At 38.8% G+C, this 20,271-nt stretch overlaps 1 protein-coding gene across 12 annotated transcripts in view; it reads left to right on the top strand.

Moving 5' to 3' along the window:
- PTPRG (protein tyrosine phosphatase receptor type G) overlaps positions 1 to 20,271 on the top strand; it is a 767,420-nt gene that overhangs the window by 420,994 nt on the left and 326,155 nt on the right. For all 12 annotated transcript variants that reach the window (XM_081524560.1, XM_081524557.1, XM_081524554.1 and 9 more), the window contains one exon: positions 19,290 to 19,469. In XM_081524560.1, the coding sequence (XP_081380686.1) occupies positions 19,448 to 19,469 (22 nt within the window). In that variant the 5' untranslated portion in view covers positions 19,290 to 19,447. The remainder of the gene's footprint in view (positions 1 to 19,289; positions 19,470 to 20,271) is intronic.

Here is a 20,271-nt window from a genome sequence, read left to right as displayed (position 1 = left end):
GGAACTCTACCAGGTCTAATCCGCTGAATGTATTTGTCACTTCCACTGTATAATTGTAAGGGACTTGATTTACGTCATACCTGAATGTTCTAGTGGTTTTCCCTACTTTTTTCAATTTAAGTCTAAATTTGTCAGTGAGGTGTTCGTGATCTGAGCCACAGTCAGCTCCTGGTCTTGTTTTTCCTGGCTGTATAGAGCTTCTCCATCTTTGGCTGCAAAGAATATAATCAGTCTGATTTCGGTGTTGACTATTTAGTGATGTCCACGTGTAGAGTCTTCTCTTGTGTTGTTGGAAGAGGGTGTTTGCTATGACCAGTGCGTTCCCTTGGCAGAACTCTATTAGCCTTTGCCCTGCTTCATTCTGTACCCCAAGGCCAAATTTGCCTGTTACTCCAGGTATCTCTTGACTTCGTACGTTTGCATTCCAGTCCCTTATAATAAAAAGGGCATCTTTTTTGGATGTTAGTTCTAGAAGATCTTGTAGGTCTCCATAGAACTGGGCATAGGTTTGGGATTGCTATGATAGTGAATGGTTTGCCTTGGAAACGAACAGAGATCATTCTGTCATTTTTGAGATTGCATCCAAGTATTGCATTTCAGACTCTTTTGTTTACTATGATGGCTACTCCATTTTTTCTGAGGGATTCTTGCCCACAGTAGTAGATACAATAGTCATCTGAGTTAACTCAACCCAGTCCAATCCATTTTACTTCACTGATTCCTAAAATGTTGGTGTTCACTCTTGCCATCTCCTGTTTGACCACTTCCAATTTGCATTGATTCATGGACCTGACATTCCAGGTTCCTATACAATATTGCTCTTTACAGCATTGGACTTTACTTCCATTACCAATCACATCCACAACTGGGCATTGCTTTTGCTTTGGCTCCGTCTCTTCATTCTTTCTGGAGTTATTTCTCCACTCATCTCCAGTAGCATAGTGGGCACCTACCAACGTGGGGAGTTCATCTTTCAGTGTCTTATCTTTTTGCCTTTTCATACTGTTCATGGGGTTCTCAAGGCAAGAATACTGAAGTGGTTTGCCATTCCCTTCTCCAGTGGACTATGTTTTGTGAGAACTCTCCACCATGACCCATCCATCTTGGGTGGCCCTACACGGCATGGCTCATAGTTTCATTGAGTTAGACAAGGCTGTGGTCCATGTGATCACTTTGGTTAGTTTTCTGTGATTGTGGTTTTCATTCTGTCTGGTGAATAAGGATAAGAGGCTTATAGAAGCTTCCTCATGGGAGAGACTAACTAAGGGGCAACTGGGCCATGCTCAGTAAATCTTTAATCCAACTTTCTGTTGATGGGCGGGGCTGTGTCCCATCCCTGTTATTTGACCTGAGGCCAAACTATGATGGAGGTAATGAAGATAGTGGGGACCTCCTTCAAAAGGTCCCATGCATACATTGCTCCGGACCCTGTAGCAGGCCACCATCAACCCACGCCTTCACTGGAGACTCCTGGACAGTCACGGGGATGTCTGGGTCAGTCTCTTATGGGGTCACTGCTCCTTTCTCCTGGATCCTGGTGTACAGAAGTTTCTTTTTGTGCCCTCCAAGAGTCTGTTTCCCCAGTTCTGGAATTGAACCGGGGTCTCCTGCATTGCAGGCAGATTCTTTAGCAGCTGAGCTACCAGGGAAGCCCAAGGTGGATTAGTAGTGGTTTCTTAATGGTAATTTTTTAAGGTGGATGTTCAGTATTTATTTTAAACTCTCCCTGAAAATTCTAGTTTCTGTATCTGCATCTTAAAGTCATGTTTATTTCTTGGATTTGAACTTGGCAGGGCTGAAATGGCAGGTTCGGAAGAAAACACAAAGTAAAGGAATTTGATCCAAGTTAATTCAAATATAAGAACTTTTACCTACCACTTAGGCTATATAAGAACTTTTACCTCCTACTTAGGCTAAATTTCTTGAAGTATTCAAAAACTCTAAGGTTAAAAGTCCCATATTGATTAACTTTTTATTTTCTGTCCCTTCATTAGTTCATTAAAGTGTCATGGTTGCTTGATAATGAAAAGTAGTTTCAAGGAGTACTTGGTGTCCAAAAGTGTAGGTTTCTAACTGTAAACTCCTGATCATGGAAAGTTATAGCTGGGCCTATCTGAGCAAAGGATAGTTGAAGAACCGGGTCCCATTATATCCAACCATTCAGTGAAGAAAATCTTTTCCCCATTTGTTAGAGGTAATGTTAGGAAGTCAGTGTTTTCCTGTATGTATTACCCATGTTTCTGGTTAAAGAACAGGATTCAAATTCTGCTCATCTTACTTCCATCAATTTCAGTGATCTGGGTACTGTATATGAACGAAAAAGAAATGTGCATTTTGAAACAAAAGGAAATTGTAGATTGATGAGTACCAGTAGTTCATGAACAAGTTACTTCATATTCAGTGTTCCTAAAAGTTTGATTGTGTTGTATAATACAACAAGGGAGATGTCACGTAGGTAGATACCCAGTTAAAACTTCCACGCCAAATCATTTGATATAATGGAAGTGATGTGAAACTGATCTGTGGTGTTTGTTGGTTGCATAACGCTGTAAATTTACTAAAATAGTCATTGAATTGTATACTTGAAATGGTTGAATTGAAGCGTATATGTTATATATCTCAATAAAGTTTTTTAAAATCTCTTTGTCTATTGTAAACTAAGACTACATTGTTGTTTATATTTGTCAGGCTATTTCTTGACCTGTGTATATATAGCAAGGCACCTAAGAGGTGTTTCCCTGTCCTTGTAGAGTTCGTATTTCAGAGGAAATGGTGAATAGACAACAGACAGTAAATAAATGAAATAAGTACGTTACAATATGAGAAAATGAGTGCTATGGAGGAAAAGATAAAACAAGAAAGCACATAGGCATGAAGGATGCAATTTGAGTGGCAGGACATTGAAAAAAATGATGCGAGTTATGATCTCAAGAAGGTGAGGGGTTACTTGTTACCTTAGATAGGACAGCAGTAAAATGCTTGACAAGTTCAAGGGACAGCCGGGTGGCCTGTGTGGCTTTCATAGAGGAATCAATGTGGAGAGAAGTGAGAGCTGTGACCAGGAAGGTGATTGGGGGCAGGGAGCAGATGTGTGTGGTCTTGCAGACTATTTTCCAGGTCTCAGGCTTTTCCCTCTGAATGTTGAAGGATGCTGTTGAAAGATTTTAAGCAACTGAGTGACATGATTGGACTTATGTTTTAGTAAGATCACTGGCTGCTGGGTTGATATTAGACCAACGAGACAAGGTGAAAGATAGCTACAGCAGTCCTTATGATAGGTGACAGTGACTTGGACCAGAGTGGTAGCAGGTAGAAATGAGGAGAAGTAGTCAGCTTATGGATCTCTGTGAAGGTAGAGGCTAGCATTTGCTGCTGAATGTGTTGAATACTAACGGAATGAGGAAAGACATCAAGGATTTTGCCATGAGCATTGAAGGATGCTTGTAAGATAGTACAGACCACATTGTGCCAAGTTTAGGATAGAGGAAAGCTCTGGAAGCTTTTAAGTTTATGCTTGTAATACATGAGATGGGTTCAACACATGGGTTTTACAGTCAGTTGTCCCCAAGGGGCTGCAGCTTCTGCTGAGCATCTCATGAGGGGTTGAAACAGTAGCCATCCCAGCTTGCAGGGAAGTGTTAGGCTGAGGTTAACAGATATTCCTTTATCCACCCCTAGTCTCAAATTTACACATGCCCACTGGTGTTCAGGACCTTTTGCATTATCGAGAACTTCAGGTCAAGAACAGTGCAGGTATTGCATTTTACTGGTTATTGGCTTTGATCATGTATGAACAACCAGTGAAGTAGTTTATTTGATTTCACTTGGTATCCTGAAATTATTTCTCTTTGGGATCTCACCCAAGGGTGGAAACAGCCCTAACAACACATATGGCAAAGCAAATTCAGAATGGAGTATTAAGTATAGTACTTTAGGTGATCCTTAGCACCACAGTAGTTTAGGGGTTTGGTCCTGTGATCCAGTAAACATGGTTAAGAGATTGCTGCTTAAAGAACTAGTCTGTTCGTTTGGAATTTTTTTTTTTCCTTATTTTTTTCTGATTTAGGTGTTTTTGGAGGGATTTGGAGAGAATATTTAGTGCTAATAAATGAAAACAACCTCTTTTACCTAGATATTCAAAAGGTCTACATTGCTTCCTTAGAAGGTGGTCCCACGGTTGACTATAAAGCTTGCAAAAAGAATGAAAGCTGATTACAGCACATTTCTCCTCTTTGTCCAGCATCTTCTGAAAATGATAATTTTATATTAAGTCTTTGCCTGCATTAGCAACTTTATCTGCAAGGAAGGGACTTCTAAAATGCTAATTAAAGAGCTTGTTTTTCACAACCAAGAGCCTATTGTTTTGGAAATCACTAAAATATTCTCTCTGGGATGTAAGGTCCTAAGTAAAAAATTCCCACCAAGTCCATTATGATGGTGGCCAGAAGGAAAAACGTTATGTTCTGTCTCCTGCTTAATCCCAAGCTGTGGATCCTAAGTTCAGTTTCTTCTTAATCATATTTCTTATGCATCTTGCCAAATACAATTCTTCATTCAGTTGTCTGAAAAAATAGTTTCTCCTCTTTTTTTCGTTAAGCATTTCATGTGTATAGAAAGTCCCTGATGTAACTGTGAAATTGTGCTCTGTCTTTGTAATAATGTACCTCAAATGTAGTCAGAAGGAAATTTTTTTTCTCATGGTATTACTGGTACTAAATCACCTAGTTGAAGAATTACAAGACCAACACTGCACAGCCATACCTTAAGCCAAAGTTTGTTCATTTCATGCACATGTTTAATGCAGTTATTTGCTTTGATACCTTTAAAAGTATCCTTTAAAGTAGTTGATAATGTTTTAAAAATCTTCTATTACCTGAAATTGAGTAGCCCCTCTTTAATATGCAAAAGTATGTGATTTTTTTTTAGATACGCATGTAATTTGCCCATCAGTTATTCCTTCAATCGTAATATCGCCGTGTTCATGGCATTAGAATTAAAATTTTTTATTGCAAGATAGTTGCTTTACAGTATTGTGCTGGTTTCTGCCATACATCAACATGAATCAGCCTCAGGTATTCATGTGAAATATATGTATTATTTTTAATGAAGTTTTCTGGTCATCAAGTCCATCTCTGGTCTTTGGGTCATCATTTTGTAATCACTGTTTCTATCATTCTTGGCCATCAGTGGGTTACCACTCCCTGCCACTTAAATCCTGAAATGAAAGTGTGTTTCACCTGAAGATAAAGCGTTTGCTGTTTTTTATGTACGCTTTTGTTTTTCACGGTGACCACTTTCTTTGCTGTCAATATAAATAGATCCCATCTGTCCCTCCTACAATTGCATTTGTTTCTTCCTCATCACTGATCAGTTCAGTCCCTGAAAGTGTAATAGTGATTCCTAAAGTTGATGAGATTTTCATCAGGAATCTTATTTTAATCACAGATATCTGGCAGAATGAAAAACAGAGTTGGCCATTATGTCATCTCACTGATTTGCTCTTTTTGTGTATTTCCGTTCTGTGCCCCATTTCTGTCATGCAACCCTTAGTTATCCACTGCCTGCTCTTCCTAGGATGGGTAACAAGGGTGAGGAAATGAGCACTATGTGCTGATATTTGCAGGAAAGGTCTTTGTTAGCACCCCACCCTCTTTAAAGCTCTGCTGTGTGTCGAAAACATCGCTGAATTTTCAGGCTCAACCAACACAGGCATCTGTATTTCAGAGAGAAGCCTTGACATGCTCTCTCTTGATATTCTTAGAGTTAAGATGGTGAAATGAGGATTCATGGTAGATTAAAAAAGTCTTCCCAGGGAATTCTGGATAATGCACCACTGTAATGATGGAGAGTTCTATCTTGGGCCCTAGCCTTTTGAGCATTTTTATCATCGACTTGACAAAGGAGATGGATTTATTAAATTTGCGACTGGCATGTTACCAGGAGGCCTAGGTCTGAAATTAGATAGCAAAATCAGAATCTCCCCAGCTCATGTGAGGCAAGAATGATGGGTGACAATTCAGGAGGATGTAGTAGAGAAGCAACAGGCAGTGCAGCCAAAACGAAGAGTTAGAGTCGTGCAGACTTCTGTTCAAATCATAGCCTCAAGTACTTGCACTCCAAGTAAGCGAATCTCAGTTTTCCTCTTGTAATTATGGGTATATTAGTGGTTTTATTAGTATATTAGTATTACGATGGAATAATGGAAGATAAAATGGAATGATGGAAGATACAATGGAATGATAGTAGAATGATGAAAACAATTATTTCAAAATGATGAATGAAAGACCAGTGCTGGACTTGATGACTAGAAAACTTCATTAAAAATGAAACCCATATTCCTACAGGTACATACTGCTGTATTTACAATGGCTAATCCTAATATACCATAGGGTTTTCCTATGGGATAATGACATAAAATTACAGTGAGGAACATATGAGTTCTCAGTAGTATTGGCTTTTTAAATAGTTGTCTCAGTTTAAAGTTAAAATAGAAGTTCTACTTTCACATGGATCTGACTCAACAGTCACATGAAAAAGACCTGTGGAACACACAAAGGCGTTGCTCTGGGACAACCCAGAGGGATGGGGTGGGGAGGGAGGTGGGACAGGGGTTTAGGATGGGGGGCCACGTGTAGACCCGTGGCTGATTCATGTTGATATATGGCAAAAAACCACCACACTATTGTAAAGTAATTATTCTCCAATTAAAATAAATGAATTAATAAAAAAGAAAAAGACTTGAGGATCTGTTTTGCCTGCAAAATTCTTCAGTCTTTTCTTCTCAACCTTATTTTCTGTTACAGCCCACTGCCTAATTAGATATTTTTACAAGCTAGTTTTTGTAAAAACACACTGTTCTGTAGTAGTTAGTACTGTGTCAGCTCTTAGTACTGCTTGTGACTTTTTTCATTGTTCTCAGAACAGTTTCCTTGATCCCACTCTTGAAGGTGCTGCTATGGGAACTCAGGAAAGTGAATTTTATTTTTAATGAGGTTTTAGATATTTTCCCCCAATCATCCCTTAGCATGTGAAATTTTAACATTGTAGATAACATCCCCTTAATCACCCCAGTCTGATTATACACATACATACACGCCTGTGCTTTAAAAATTAAAGTAGTAATATATTTTCCTGCAAAGAACAAAGTTTTACCCTACTGGGGCCCCTGTTAAAATGATGCCATCATGTATTAAGACCTCAGGACTTCCAGAGTCCTTCAAGAATATTCTTAGGTCAAAACCTCAGAGGTGTGTGTACAAAATTAAAAAAAACATTTTTTTTGTTGTTAAATAAAGCACTACATGTATCCTCAAAATAAATATCTTTCTAGATCACATTAGCATCTTTTATTCATGTGTAAGTAATTTATTTGATGTTCGCTACTTGGGTGTTCATTTCAACCTTCTGCACACATTCAGGTATGTACATCTTTTGACTCCCATCCTGGAGCTAACCACCATTTACAGTTTAGCAAGCTTCTTTGTAATCTTTGTTTTTTGTCACTGGTTTTAATTTTATTTAATGTTTTTCTGTACATACTTCTCTAGTATTTACTCTGTAGTATTACCATTGAATGGTATCAGGTAGTCTTCCCTGCATGTTAAGTTTATATGTGTACTTAAGTTTAACTTTTAAATAGGTTAGTATATTACAAAGGGCATGAAAGAATAAGTAGTGAAAAATACCCTGTTCTTATTTCCTCTTCATTTACTAATATTATGCTTTCTGAAATATGCTTCCAGGGGTATTTTATATAGCTAGAGTAAGAATATATGTGTATACATATATATTTATATATATGATCATTTATTTTCTCATTTTTTAAAACATAAGCCCACCTGAACCCTCTGTCCATGAAATTCTCCAGTAAGAATACTGGAGTGGATTGCCATGCCCTCCTCCAAGGATCTTCCTGACCCAGGGATCGAAGCTGTGTCTCTTAGGTCTCCTGCACTGTCAAGCAAGTTCTTTACTACTAGAGCCACCTGGGAAGCCCTTAACTAACCTTAACCTTAACTTGTATGAATACAAGTATACCTGAAGAATTAACACCAGGCTCAAAGGAGTGCACAGTTTTCCTTTCAGTGTACATGTGTGTACTAAGTTGCTTCAGTCGTTTCTGATGCTGTGCGACCTTGTGAACTGCAGCCTGCCAGAATCCTCTGTCCATGGGATTCTCTAGGCAAGAATACTGGAGTGGGTTGCCATTTCCTTCTCTGGGGGATCTTCCCAACCCAGGGATTGAACTCACATATCTTGCATCTCCTACATTGACAGGGGGGTTCTTTACCACTGGTACCACCTGGGAAGCCATTTCCTTTAAATACTTTTATCCAGTTTTCTTTTATGAAGATTGTTTCAGTCTCTCTGTGGTATGAATGAATGTACTTATTCGAACACATCAGTGTATATTCAGACATCTTGATGTTTACAGATTGAGTAAAATGCATTTATACAATTTTAATTTGTGTTTCTTATTATTAGTGTGGCAGAGCAGCTTTTCCTGTGTTAAGGGGCCATTTGTGTTTTCCTTTTTTATTTCAACTGTTGATTCATATCTGTTGCCCATTTTTATGTCTGGTTTTGGGTTATCAGTTTCTAGAATCCCTTGGTATAATAAAGACATTTTCCTTTTTGTGGTTTGAATTGCAAATGTTTTTGCAGATCATTTGTCTTTAGTTGTTTCTCATGCTTCATTCTGCTATCAGAAAATTAAATATTTCTTTAATATATTTGATTTTATTAGTCTTTCTGATGCTTAGGATTTTACATAGGTAGAAATACTTTTCCAACTTCAAACTTCCTCACGACTGCTTCTTGTACCTTTACTTATTTTAAATATTTAAAACTTGCAACCATTGGGAATTTATCTGAGAATAGGATTTGTCTACTTTTGAACTGTTAAATATGGAAGTAGTTTGCTTAGCAAGCCCCTGTTGTTGAATATTTACATTATTGCCAGTTTTTTCATTTTGTAAACAGAAGGCTAGATGGTAAATATTTTAGAGTTTTTTTTTTTTTTTGTCTCTCATAAGACTAGTTAACTCTGGAGTTACAGTCTGGAAAAAAACATGGATAATACATATGTGAATGGCTGTGGCTGTGTTCCAATAAACCTTTATTTACAAAAACACATGGTGGGCTATATGTGACCCACATGCCATAGTTTGCGAACTCTTGTTTTATAGCATGGGTTAGTCCCATATATCTGAAATTGACTCCATGGTCTGTCACTATGTGAGGGCAAGTTTCCTGGCTTCTGAGCTTCAATTTCTTAACCTGAGAAACAGAAACATATATAATTGAGACAAGTTTTTTAAAGGCTCAAAGAAGATAAAATATAACATGTTTCATCATGATACTTGGCACATAGTGACTATTCTCCAAATGGATTCTCCTTATTGATGTCATTTGATGGTCGTATACTATTAAATGTCACTAAATCATTTTTAGTAGGGCTGGGACTAGAGTGTCAAAAAAACTCAGTAATCAAGAGAAATTACATTTTAATGCAATATTTGCGATTGCTGGTTTTTCATTTTGCCTCAGACTCTTTCTTTTTTTTGCATTCACTTCAAATTTTAAAATACTTCATTGGAATATTATCTATTTTGATGACTGAGTTTTGGTGAGTGCTTCACCTTAATGCTGGCCCTTTTGATACTTATTTATTGAGTACCTTCTGTGTACTGCATGAACCAAGTAGTCAAGTATCTAACGTCATGGAGATTATTTTCTCACAAACTGTATACTCGAAAGAGAAATGCATGAGGTGAAGAAAATACAGCTTGGATGAGGAGACTATTTTAAATAGCTAAGTTGGCAGAGTGTCCTGTGATTTGATGAACTGAAAGGAGTTAATGTTCTTTTTTTTGCTGTCGCTTCTGCTGATTTCTCCAGGTTTTCCTTATAGATCCCCTTCATTGGATGTTACCCACACTATAAATTGATTGAAATAGAGGAGAGTGTAAGTTGAAGTGAACTATTCACAGTGTGTCACAGAGGCACAGAATCCATCATGTGTTGTTTTGGCTTCACCTCATAAATGTGGCACTTTATGTCTAGACATTTCCCCAGATAGCACTCAATAGTTAATACATTTTGGAGCATACATTCCTCCTTTTATAGTTGTTGCAGGAAGGGTGTGAATCATCCTGTCTGTATCCTCTGAAGTGCTTCCCAGACCCATGCACCCCCTCCACCCCAGCTCAGCTGTTGAGTGAACACCTCATAAAATGATTTTTAATTCCTTGTTCTTTTCCTCTCAGCCCTTGTATCATGGGGTTGGTCTGTACACTCTTAGCCCTTGTAAACACTGAACTCCCAGACTGTGTCTGGAAATGTTTGCCTGTTCCTTCTCATGATGGGGATTTCTCATAAGCTGAAGTAGCTTCTGTTCTACAACACAGTGTGAGGCTAGGTACTTACTATAGAGAGAAATGGTGTGAAAAAGGCCTTCCACCCAAAGACAGGAAGTCGCAGCATTGTCTGAGCCAGACTGAACTAGACCCTAATTGTCTTGTTTGCCCCACCCTGAGATGAAATTGTGACCTTTGGAAATAATACAGGGTCACCTTGGCAGGTCTTCCCTAGGTGGTGACTTGCCTTGTGGCTTATCTCTGAGGCCAAAGGCTTCAGAGAGAGGCATCTGGTCCCATTAAGTCAGGGATCTCTGTCCTGTGACCTCCGTGTTACCCACTGTGAAGTTATAGCCAGGGACTTCAGGACCTGTTTGTTCCCTCTCCTTTTGTCTAAATGAGATCTTAAAAGCCTTACTCAAGTTTATCCTCTCCTCTAGGAAGAGAGGAAAGGAAGGAAGGGGAATCAGGAGATGTTATCCTTAGACATTCCATCCGGCATGCGTTCCTGATTTTTATCTTTATAATTTGACATTTTCTTCCTAGTGATGAATGTGGAAAGCACTGAGTGATTTAACTGTTGGTATTTTTAAACTAACATTCTGATTATCTCCTATATTTCTTCAGTCACAAATAGCAGAAAGCCTAATCAAGAAGTTTTGACTACAAAGACACTTAAAATCGAGAAGTCTAGAGATAAAATTTGAATTGCAGCATCTGTTTGGTCAGGTCCTATCCCTTCTCTTCACCGCCTGCCTTTTTCCTTGTCAGCTTTGGCCTCCACCTCATTCTGTCTTTTTTCAAAGTCAGTCCATTCCTTGCTTCTTCTCTATTCCCATTCAGGGAGTAGGTAGGTTGTTGCCGCAGACTCAGAACAAAAATCTGGAGCCTGGGTTTGAATATTGTTGTTAGGTCGCTAAGTCATGTCTGACTTTGTGACCCCATGGACTGCAGCATGCCAGGTTTCCCTCCCCTTCACTGTCTCCTGGAATTGGCTCAAAGTTGTGTCCATCGAGTTGGTGATGCTGTCTAACCATCTCATCCTCTGCTGTCCCCTCCTCCTTTTGCTTTCAGTCTTTCCCAGCACCAGGGTCTTTTCCAGTGAGTCAGCTCTTTGTATCAGGTGGCCAGGGTATTGGAACTTCAGCTTCAGCATTAGTCTTTGCAGTTAATATTCAGGGTTGATTTCCTTTAGGATTGACTGGCTTGGTCTCCTTGCAGTCCAAGGGACTCTCAAGAGTCTTCTCCAGCACCACACTTCAAAAGCATCAATTATTCATGCTCACCCTTCTTTATGATTCACCTTTTACATCTGTATATGACTACTGGAAAAGCCATAGATTTGAGTATACAGACCTTTGTCGGCAAAGGTTAGGTTGAATCCTATCCCGTTCAGTTTAGTCGTGCCCACCTCTTTGCAACTCAATGGTCTGTAGCACACCAGGCTTCCCTGTCCATCACCAACTCCCAGAGCTTGTTCAAACTCATGTCCTTTGAGTCAGCGATGCCATCCAACCATCTCATCCTCTGTCGTCCCCTTCTCCTCCTGCAGTCAATCTTTCCCCCAGCATCAAGGACTTTTCCAGTGAGTCAGTTCTTCGCATGAGGTGGCCAAAGTATTGGAGTTTCAGCTTTAGCATCAGTCCTTCCAATGAATATTCAGGACTGATTTTCTTCAGGATTGACTGGTCAGATCTCCTTGCAGTCTAAGGGAGTCTCAAGAGTCTTCCCCAAACCTCCCACCTAAACCATTTCCTCTGACCAGGGAAATCCCCTCTACTCAGTGGTTCAGTCCTGGATTAACACTCCTTCCTGAGTTAATCTTTTGTCAAGGACAATAGAATTAAACTAATGGCCAGGTAAGCAATCAGGTGCTATTTTTGGAGCCCTGGAGCCAGGGTCACATCACCCAGAATTTAGTTTTGGTTGTGGTTTCCAGATGAAAGTATAGATAATCATGATAACTGAGCGCTATTAATATGTGCCATGTACTGGTGGATCACTGTGTTTGTAATTATTTGTGTAATCCTCGCCAGATCCTTGTTGTTACTTTCAGGACTGTATACAGTGAGAGTGAATGTTAGCTAAAATATCAACAAAATTTAATATGCCTGTTTGATTCTTCCAGGTGTTACAGGAAGTATTCTTGTAACATTTAGAACTCTTTGGAGTTTTAGAGATGATCTGGACATCAGCAACATGAGTACTTTTTAGTCCTTTTTCCATTTTTCATGTACACATTGTTTAACTTAACAACACGTAATTAGCTACCAGGGGTGGAAAATGCAGAAGAATCATAAGTTAAGTCCCATAAAGTTTTTTAATTAAAAAATAGAATAGTTTAAATATGTGTTTTAGATTTGGGAGAAAAACATTAATTATACTGTTAGGTTAAGAAATGAATATACATTATTTTTGGAGTGTTGCTGTTGGTTAAAAGTAGACACCAAGATGCCTGGATCAAGGTAATGCTTTTAATGTAAATTCCTTGAGGGAGGCATTAATAAGCATATTTGACTACAAGTAGCATATAACATGTATATTAGTTTTGTTTTTAATTAGATTGAGACAGAATTCATTATTTTTAATGGCTTTTCATTAGTGAATAGAAACGATTATTTGGGTATGTTATTAGTAAAATAAATTCAAGGTGTATGCTTATTTTCTGCAAAGAATCTCTTATGTATTTAAAGAAACCATTGTTTGGAATACAAATCATAGACCTTTGAAAATCTTTGCTTTTAGACAAAAGTATGATTTATATGCTCTAAAGGTAACACTTTAATCTCTTCTCAGCTCAGATATTAACAGTGAAGTATACTGAAGTGAGATGGTTTACTTACACTGTAGAAAAGTCTTACTGCTAACCAGTTATATTTGCTCCTCTTAGTTTTTCAAGTAATATTGTTGGAGATGTGGAGGGGGTTGAGATGTATCCCTCAGGTTTTTATTTTTCTTTGAACATATTAGCTTAGTTTGGCTTCCGGATTTATGCACGTTAACCAAGTTCTTTGAGTTAGAAATATGCCTTAAAGAAGCAGTGCATGTTAAGCAGGATCTCAGACGTGAACCCAGATTTACAGTATTTGCCATTATTTTCAATGGGGAATTGTCTACCTTAAACAGGCCAGTTGGAATTAATCTCCAGTTGTGTGATTTATCCACCCTCCTGTAGAAAATATGTCTTCTTGGTGTAGTCTGCTGCATTGTAAGCATCTCAAAATGAGAAAATACAGTGACTTGTTAATGGTACACTGTGGAGGTAGAGGTGGGTTCTTTTCATGCACAAATGAGCTATAAATTAAGCTAATAATGTTTTTTCTTAGCTATAATTTGTCCAACTTTTGAAGGTTTTTATGTAACCTTAAATATATGAAATATCCTTCTTTAGGCCACCTCTCTTTTCCTTTGGCATTGCTGTGTGCAAATTTCTTTCTTACAAAGAGGGTATGACAATAAGCACAGCGTAATCTGTAAATCAATATCCATCTCCTTCATCCACTAGGCCATAGAGCTCCCCCCAAATATATAACAATAAAGTCAGTAAAATCTAGGTATTAAATTGTAGCCCACTTAACAATACTTAGGTTTTATTTGCTTTCTGTGAGTTTCATAAATATGTCTTCCTCTTTCTTCCAGCCTTTATTCAGAGCTCATGGGTTTTCTGACTAATTCCAGGTTTGGTTCCATTATTCAGTCTCAAATACCACATTGCAGTCTCGGTCTCGGCTCCTAAATCTTCTTTGGTCTGTCACAGTTTTTTATTGTCTTTCCTTGTTTGTCATTACCTCAAGGTTTTTTAAGGAATATCGGCCAAGTGTTTTGTAGAATGTTCCGTTCCTCAGTTTGGGTTTGTCTGATGTTTTCCTCATCATGGGGGTTATGGATTTTTGAAAAAGAATCCGACAGTGGTTCTGTACCCTTCTTACCACACCCTGTGAGGATGTGCATGATAATCCGTGATACTGAAGGTGGGGTTGACCTCCATCACTTGGCTGAGGTGCTATTTACCAGGCTTCTCCATTGAGAAGTTGCCTTTTCCCCCCTTTTCTGCCTTCCTCTTGGGAAGTTAGTCCCTAAATGCAGCAGGTGCTAGGATTAAACTTCACCTCCTGAAGGGCTCAGTGGTGCTTTTTACTCTTGCCCTCTGCCCGTGCAGGAAGCACTTGGACCTAGTAGATTTCTCTCCACTTCTGGTGTAAATTTCTCTCCACTTCTGGTGTAAATTCCTCTCCTTCCGGTTTCTCTCCTCTCTCCCTGTGTAGTGCCTAATGCCTGCCTCCCCCTACCTTAGTCCTTGCTTGGGCTGCACGGTTTTTTCCTTCATTATATATAGTTGGGTTCTTGAGGGATTGCTATGTATTTTATAATACAAGTAACAGTGGAAATAATCACACCAGCCACCACGTACTGAGTTTCTGTTGTTTTTTTCCTATACTGAGTATCTTCTGTGGATTATCTCATCTGATCCTCAGAACCAGCCTTTGAGGTCAAATCACTAATATTCCCCGTTCGTTGTACAGATGAGCTGACAGAGGCATCCATTGTGTCTCCACCCCTCCAACCACCATTTCTTAGCACTGAGCCTGGTACTGAGCATTTGTTGAGTCAGTATTGGAGTGACTTTGGTGATGAAGTAATGAATAAGACTAAGTTGCCTCCTTAATTGACCTTCTTTGATTAGAGCTCTGCTAAAGTGTAGGAAAAATGAGCGCCTTAAAAATAATCGTTTCCCAAAAGGTTTTGAAAGCAGTTTTATCACATTCCTTTCTTTTAAAAAACCTTAATTGCTGTTGGTGGACTTGTTAAGTTTGCACATAGATTCTATCCTGCACATCATGTCTTTGCTGATACAGTGTTACTGTATCACTGTTCAGATTAATGTAATGTCTTAATGAAGAAATGAGTGTTTACTTTGAAAGCTGACATCTTGAGTCCAGGAAATGAAGACTTAGGAAGAAATCAGCAGATAGAAGTGTAAAATTAAAACCAAAGTAATGACAGAGAACATGTCATGAGAAGACAGACCTATGGAAGATTTCTTAATGTCATCTTCCAATTCAGGTATTTGTGGTAAAAATATGTATACTAGGAGCTCATTGTCTATAAAGTTCTATGCTAGACAGTAGAATCAAGTCGAACAATGTAGAGAAGGAACCTGTTCTCATAGAGTAATGAGCTGGTGGGGAAGCCAGACACTAAAGAGTAAATAATTACATTCATGATAAGATGTCCTTAGGAAAATAAGAACCCATTCCCAGGAGAATACAGAACCCTGTGCATTTCTCACGAAAGCCTCCTTGGCAAGGGGATATTTACACTGAGGTCAAAACCTTCAGCCAGGAGTTTCAGATGTATTCACTGAATTTATTAAAAGGAAAATACTGGGAATTCCCTGGCAGTTCAGTGACTAAGACTCTGCATGTCTACTGCATGGGGCATGGGTTTGAGCCCTGGTCAGGGAAGTAAGATCTCCTTTGTGTCCAGCCAAAAAAAAAGAAAATATTTTTCATTCTAGATTGAGGGGAAGTCACTGTTAAATTCCCTTGGTACTAATATGTTGGTAGTATGTCTCAATCGGATCTAAATTATCCCAGACTCTTAACAGGTGAACAGGGAGTTACTCTTGGCAGCCAAGCTACCCTGCGGTTTCTACCTCTGAGCCCCATGCCTCCCCTTTTTGAGAAGATAGCCTTACGTATTAGATTGTCATGTCAGAGTTGGTGAACTGCTCTAAATAGGTCCAGCTGTTAAAATGCAGATATTCTAAGAAAGAGGCAATAAGAGGAAACAAAAATGCACATGACTTTTTCTTCTTACTTTAGGTGGGTAATCCCAGACCTGAGAGAGGAAGGCTGCTTGCTGGTTGTTTTCCCTCCGTCAGAACTAGGTTTCTGTTAACCACAGTGGTTTGGTTTTGTTTTGAGTCATGTTTTTAGCTTAAAGGCATTTACTCAAAGTTTTGAAAAACAAAGCATTCAATGCTGTGAGACTTGTGCATCTGGAAATGATTAATGATATAATTCTCAGTCCTTTATAAAGTGTCTGAACACTGAAGAGATTTATACAGTGTGAAACGGCAGTGGTGCTTCAGCGTGAGAATAGGTAATCGATACCTGCAAGCTTGGAAAAAGTGTTCTATTTCCTCCACTAATGACATAAGGGGCTTTTGCAAAGCAAGGGTGTCTGGAGCATGAAGCACTCCAAAGAAGAATTAATTTAAAATCTGAAATGGAAGATCAGTTTCAATTAAAATTGCACTTGAGCATATATTGGGTAGAAGTGTGAAAGCAAGCATGGTAGTTGGCTTAAATCTTCAGATTGTTACCAGTGAATAAATGAATCTCACTGATAGGAACCCTTATTATATTTTTATAGAGTGCTAACTTATATTTCACCCATGTCTGGCAGGTTATGAGAAATAATGTGAATGACAAGTATCTTTCAGACGTTACAGAGTATTTTTTTTTTATTAGTAGGATAACTATCAGGTGTCTAGGTGTTTTTACAAATGATGGCTTGCGTTCTTAGTTCTTTGGAGTCACATGTGTTAGAATTGATTTTTTACCATGCATTTTTTTCCATTGAGTGTAATTTTATTGTAGTAGTGAGTTTCTGAAAGACATTATATACATACACACGCACACACAATATTCTAACACTTCAGTTTCCATATTTCCAACATAGAGGCCCAGTTGTAGCTTAGTCAGAATTAACATGGTGCTCAGCTATCAAATACATCAACGGCACTTTATTCAATTTTTTAAGGAATCTTTTTGGTATGTGGAAGAAAATCTAGAGCAAATAGGATAATTGGAGCCATTCCCGTCCACTTTTGGAGAAGGCAATGGCGTCCCATTCCAGTACTCTTGCCTGGAGAATCCCAGGGAGGATGGAGCCTGGTCGGCTGCCGTCTTTGGGGTCACACAGAGTTGGACACGACTGAAGCGACTTAGCAGCAGCAGCAGCCGTCCGCTTTCCTCTCCTTTTTTTCTTCAACTATATTGATGCAAGGTGAAGCATATCCAAATGCAGCAAATGCACACACTGTTCCTTTGTGATTCATCTCACACAGTCTTAGGGAATTTGACCAAGAGGTGACATGACGTGAGGAAACAGCCTTTGACAATTCCTAATGTAGTTGGAATCCTACAGTCAAGGAAGTGGTGATGCTAACTTTTTGCAGAAAGTCTTTTGGCACTTACAAGTAATTTTGAAACGTGCACTGAGGTCGCTAAATCTTTGCCCATCAGTGAACGTGTTCTTTCTGATAGTCTCTTTTATCTTAGTCTTTGGGATGAGGATTAGGGAAAAGGATGCAGGCGTAGAGTGAGGCCAAGCTCTTTGCCAGACGGCAAGCATTTGAATCATTTTGGGGGCAGCTTTGTCAGTTAATCTTGCAGCCATGAAGCTTCCATTACTGTGACTGAAAAGGTTTTTTGTGGTCACCCCTTTGTTCATGGTTCCCCTATTTGTATCTGCTGTGAGCTGTATCAGACTTAGGGGAATGGGGAAATCCATGGTCAGTGAGTGTGTGGTGGGTGTTGGGCACAGGTGTGGACTCTTACTTGATAGGAGGGAGACCTGAGATGCCCTCCTGTCTTCCTTCATGCAAGGCTAAGTATGGAATGAGGCAGAAAGGAATGGGTTCATGGATGAGTTGATCACCTAAAGTCACTTTGGCCATTCATCCCCTTTTATTTGATACGTGAAGAAATTTAAAGCTAAAAAAAAACCCGCTGGGAATACATGTGTATAAGTTTATTTATACACACACTAAACTATATTGATTGAGAAGCCGAAGTTTTATCTTCTAATTATTATACAGTTATTACATGCTGCTATATATAAAATTGATAATTAAGAAGGACCTATGGTATAGCACTGGAAACTACTCAATATTCTGTAATGACCTCTGTGCAAAAAGAATCTGAAAAAGAGTATATATGTATAATTGAAACAATTTGCAGTACACCTGAAACTAATACAACATTGTAACTCAACTGTACTCCAATATAAAATAAAAAAAATGAAAAATTATACCATTTAGACCTATTCTATGTCTGGTTTTCAAACAAAAAATTTATCTTAATCTCTCTAGTAAATGATTTTTTTTTCTAGTTGACTACTTCTGCTTTGTCTTGTCATGAAGGTTGTAAAATTTTCTCTCCCTGTGCCTGCTTGACACTCATTAGGGTTATGCATGATAGCTGCATTCTCTTTGTCTATTTCCATGGCACATGTCCCTCCAAAAATCTTTATTTGTATGAATGCCGAGTCCAGTCTTAATGTAGCTTTGTATCCCCATCTCCTATGACAGAGAGTGGCTGAGAGAGAAGTGAGTGCCTTAATACATATGTGTTCAAACTGGCTACACTGAAAAATCTCACAATTAGCCAAAGGAAAACCATACCCTATTGACTACATTGTTTGTAGTGACTCTTATCCAGTGTAGTGTTGCTTTTAATTTTTTTTTTCCAGTTCAGAAATTCCTAGAAACATAACAGAAAGTTGTGTTTCATATAATGTTCACAATAGCAGAACATGCTAAGTTGATGAAGGTGTTTTCTTGTGAATAAATGCTCTGTTTATTTTAGGAAAATTATTTTTAAAGCAATTTTTTTAAATGTGAATAACTTTGACAACCCTTCTGCTCAATTTTCTTAATTGGGTAACAGGTAAAACGAGCAAATATTTGATTATAAATCAAGAAGCAAAACTATCTCAAGTAACATTTTTTTTTCTCACATTTTCTTGCCCTATCCAGCAAGTGGCTTGGGCTGATAGTTTTCAAGTATACCAACATCATTAGGGTGGAGATACGTAGGAAAAGGTACCTTGGCAGATGAAGTGCTTGACTTTTGTGTGTCTTATTCATTCCATCCGTGCCCCTTGAGACACAAGAATTGAAGTCTTGCTTTCTCTTAACAGGCGCCTACGGTCCTGAGCACTGGGTCACGTCCAGTGTCAGCTGTGGGGGCCGTCAGCAGTCACCGATAGACATTTCAGACCAGCATGCACGTGTCAGTGACGAGTACCAGGACCTGCAACTTGATGGCTTCGACAATGAGTCTTCTAACAAAACCTGGATGAAAAACACAGGGAAAACAGGTAAACTGCGTCTTCTTTACCTGTCTGTAGCACAACAGGAAGTGTTTCTGGTATCTCTGGTCTGTACCTTAACCATGACTTTTTCCTTCAGTTGTGCACGTTACTATAGATTACATAGAGCTGAGTGAGAGCTCTGGAATTGACCCTCGGATTGAGAACCGGCAGCTTGCTTTACTAGCTGTGTGATTCTGGGCAAACTGCCTAACCACTTTGTGCTTAAAGATTTTTTTTCAATCTGATAGGGTAAAAACATAAAGGTAGAAACATATATGGATAATGAAATTGTATCAGTCTCATAGGATTGTAAAGATTTGAGTGGGTCAGTCCATATAAAGTATATAGAGTGAACTTTGAGACCTCCGTTCTAATATGGTGACCACTAGCTATGTGGAGCTATATTTAAATTTAAATTAATTAAAGCTAAGTAAGAGTAAAATTTATTCCATGTATAGTTTTGTTTTTGTTTCTTGCCTTCTTAGGGTGTCTGTTTGCAATGTTGGAAAGCAGAAGTGACACACATTCAGATCTTTGTATTTGGGGATAGAGGTAGGAGTTACCTTGACTTTTTTTTCAGCTTTGTTAAGATACAGGGCTTCCCAGGTGGCGCTAGTGGTAAAGAATCCACCTGCCAGTGCAGGAAATGCAAGAGACATGTATTAAATCACTGGGTCAGGAAGGTCCCTGGAGTCAGAAATAGCAACCCACTACAGTATTCTTGCCTGGAAAATTCCTTGGGCAGGGGAGCCTGGCAGGATATAATGCATGGGGCTGCAAAGAGTCAGACACGACTGAGTGTCTGAGC

This window comes from Giraffa tippelskirchi, chromosome 9 (genome assembly GCF_054371585.1).
Source record: "Giraffa tippelskirchi isolate mGirTip1 chromosome 9, T2T-mGirTip1v1.2.pri, whole genome shotgun sequence".
Taxonomy (NCBI): domain Eukaryota; kingdom Metazoa; phylum Chordata; class Mammalia; order Artiodactyla; family Giraffidae; genus Giraffa; species Giraffa tippelskirchi.
The sequence above is the reverse complement of the archived record's forward strand: the minus strand, read 5'-3'. Positions and strand labels throughout refer to the sequence as shown.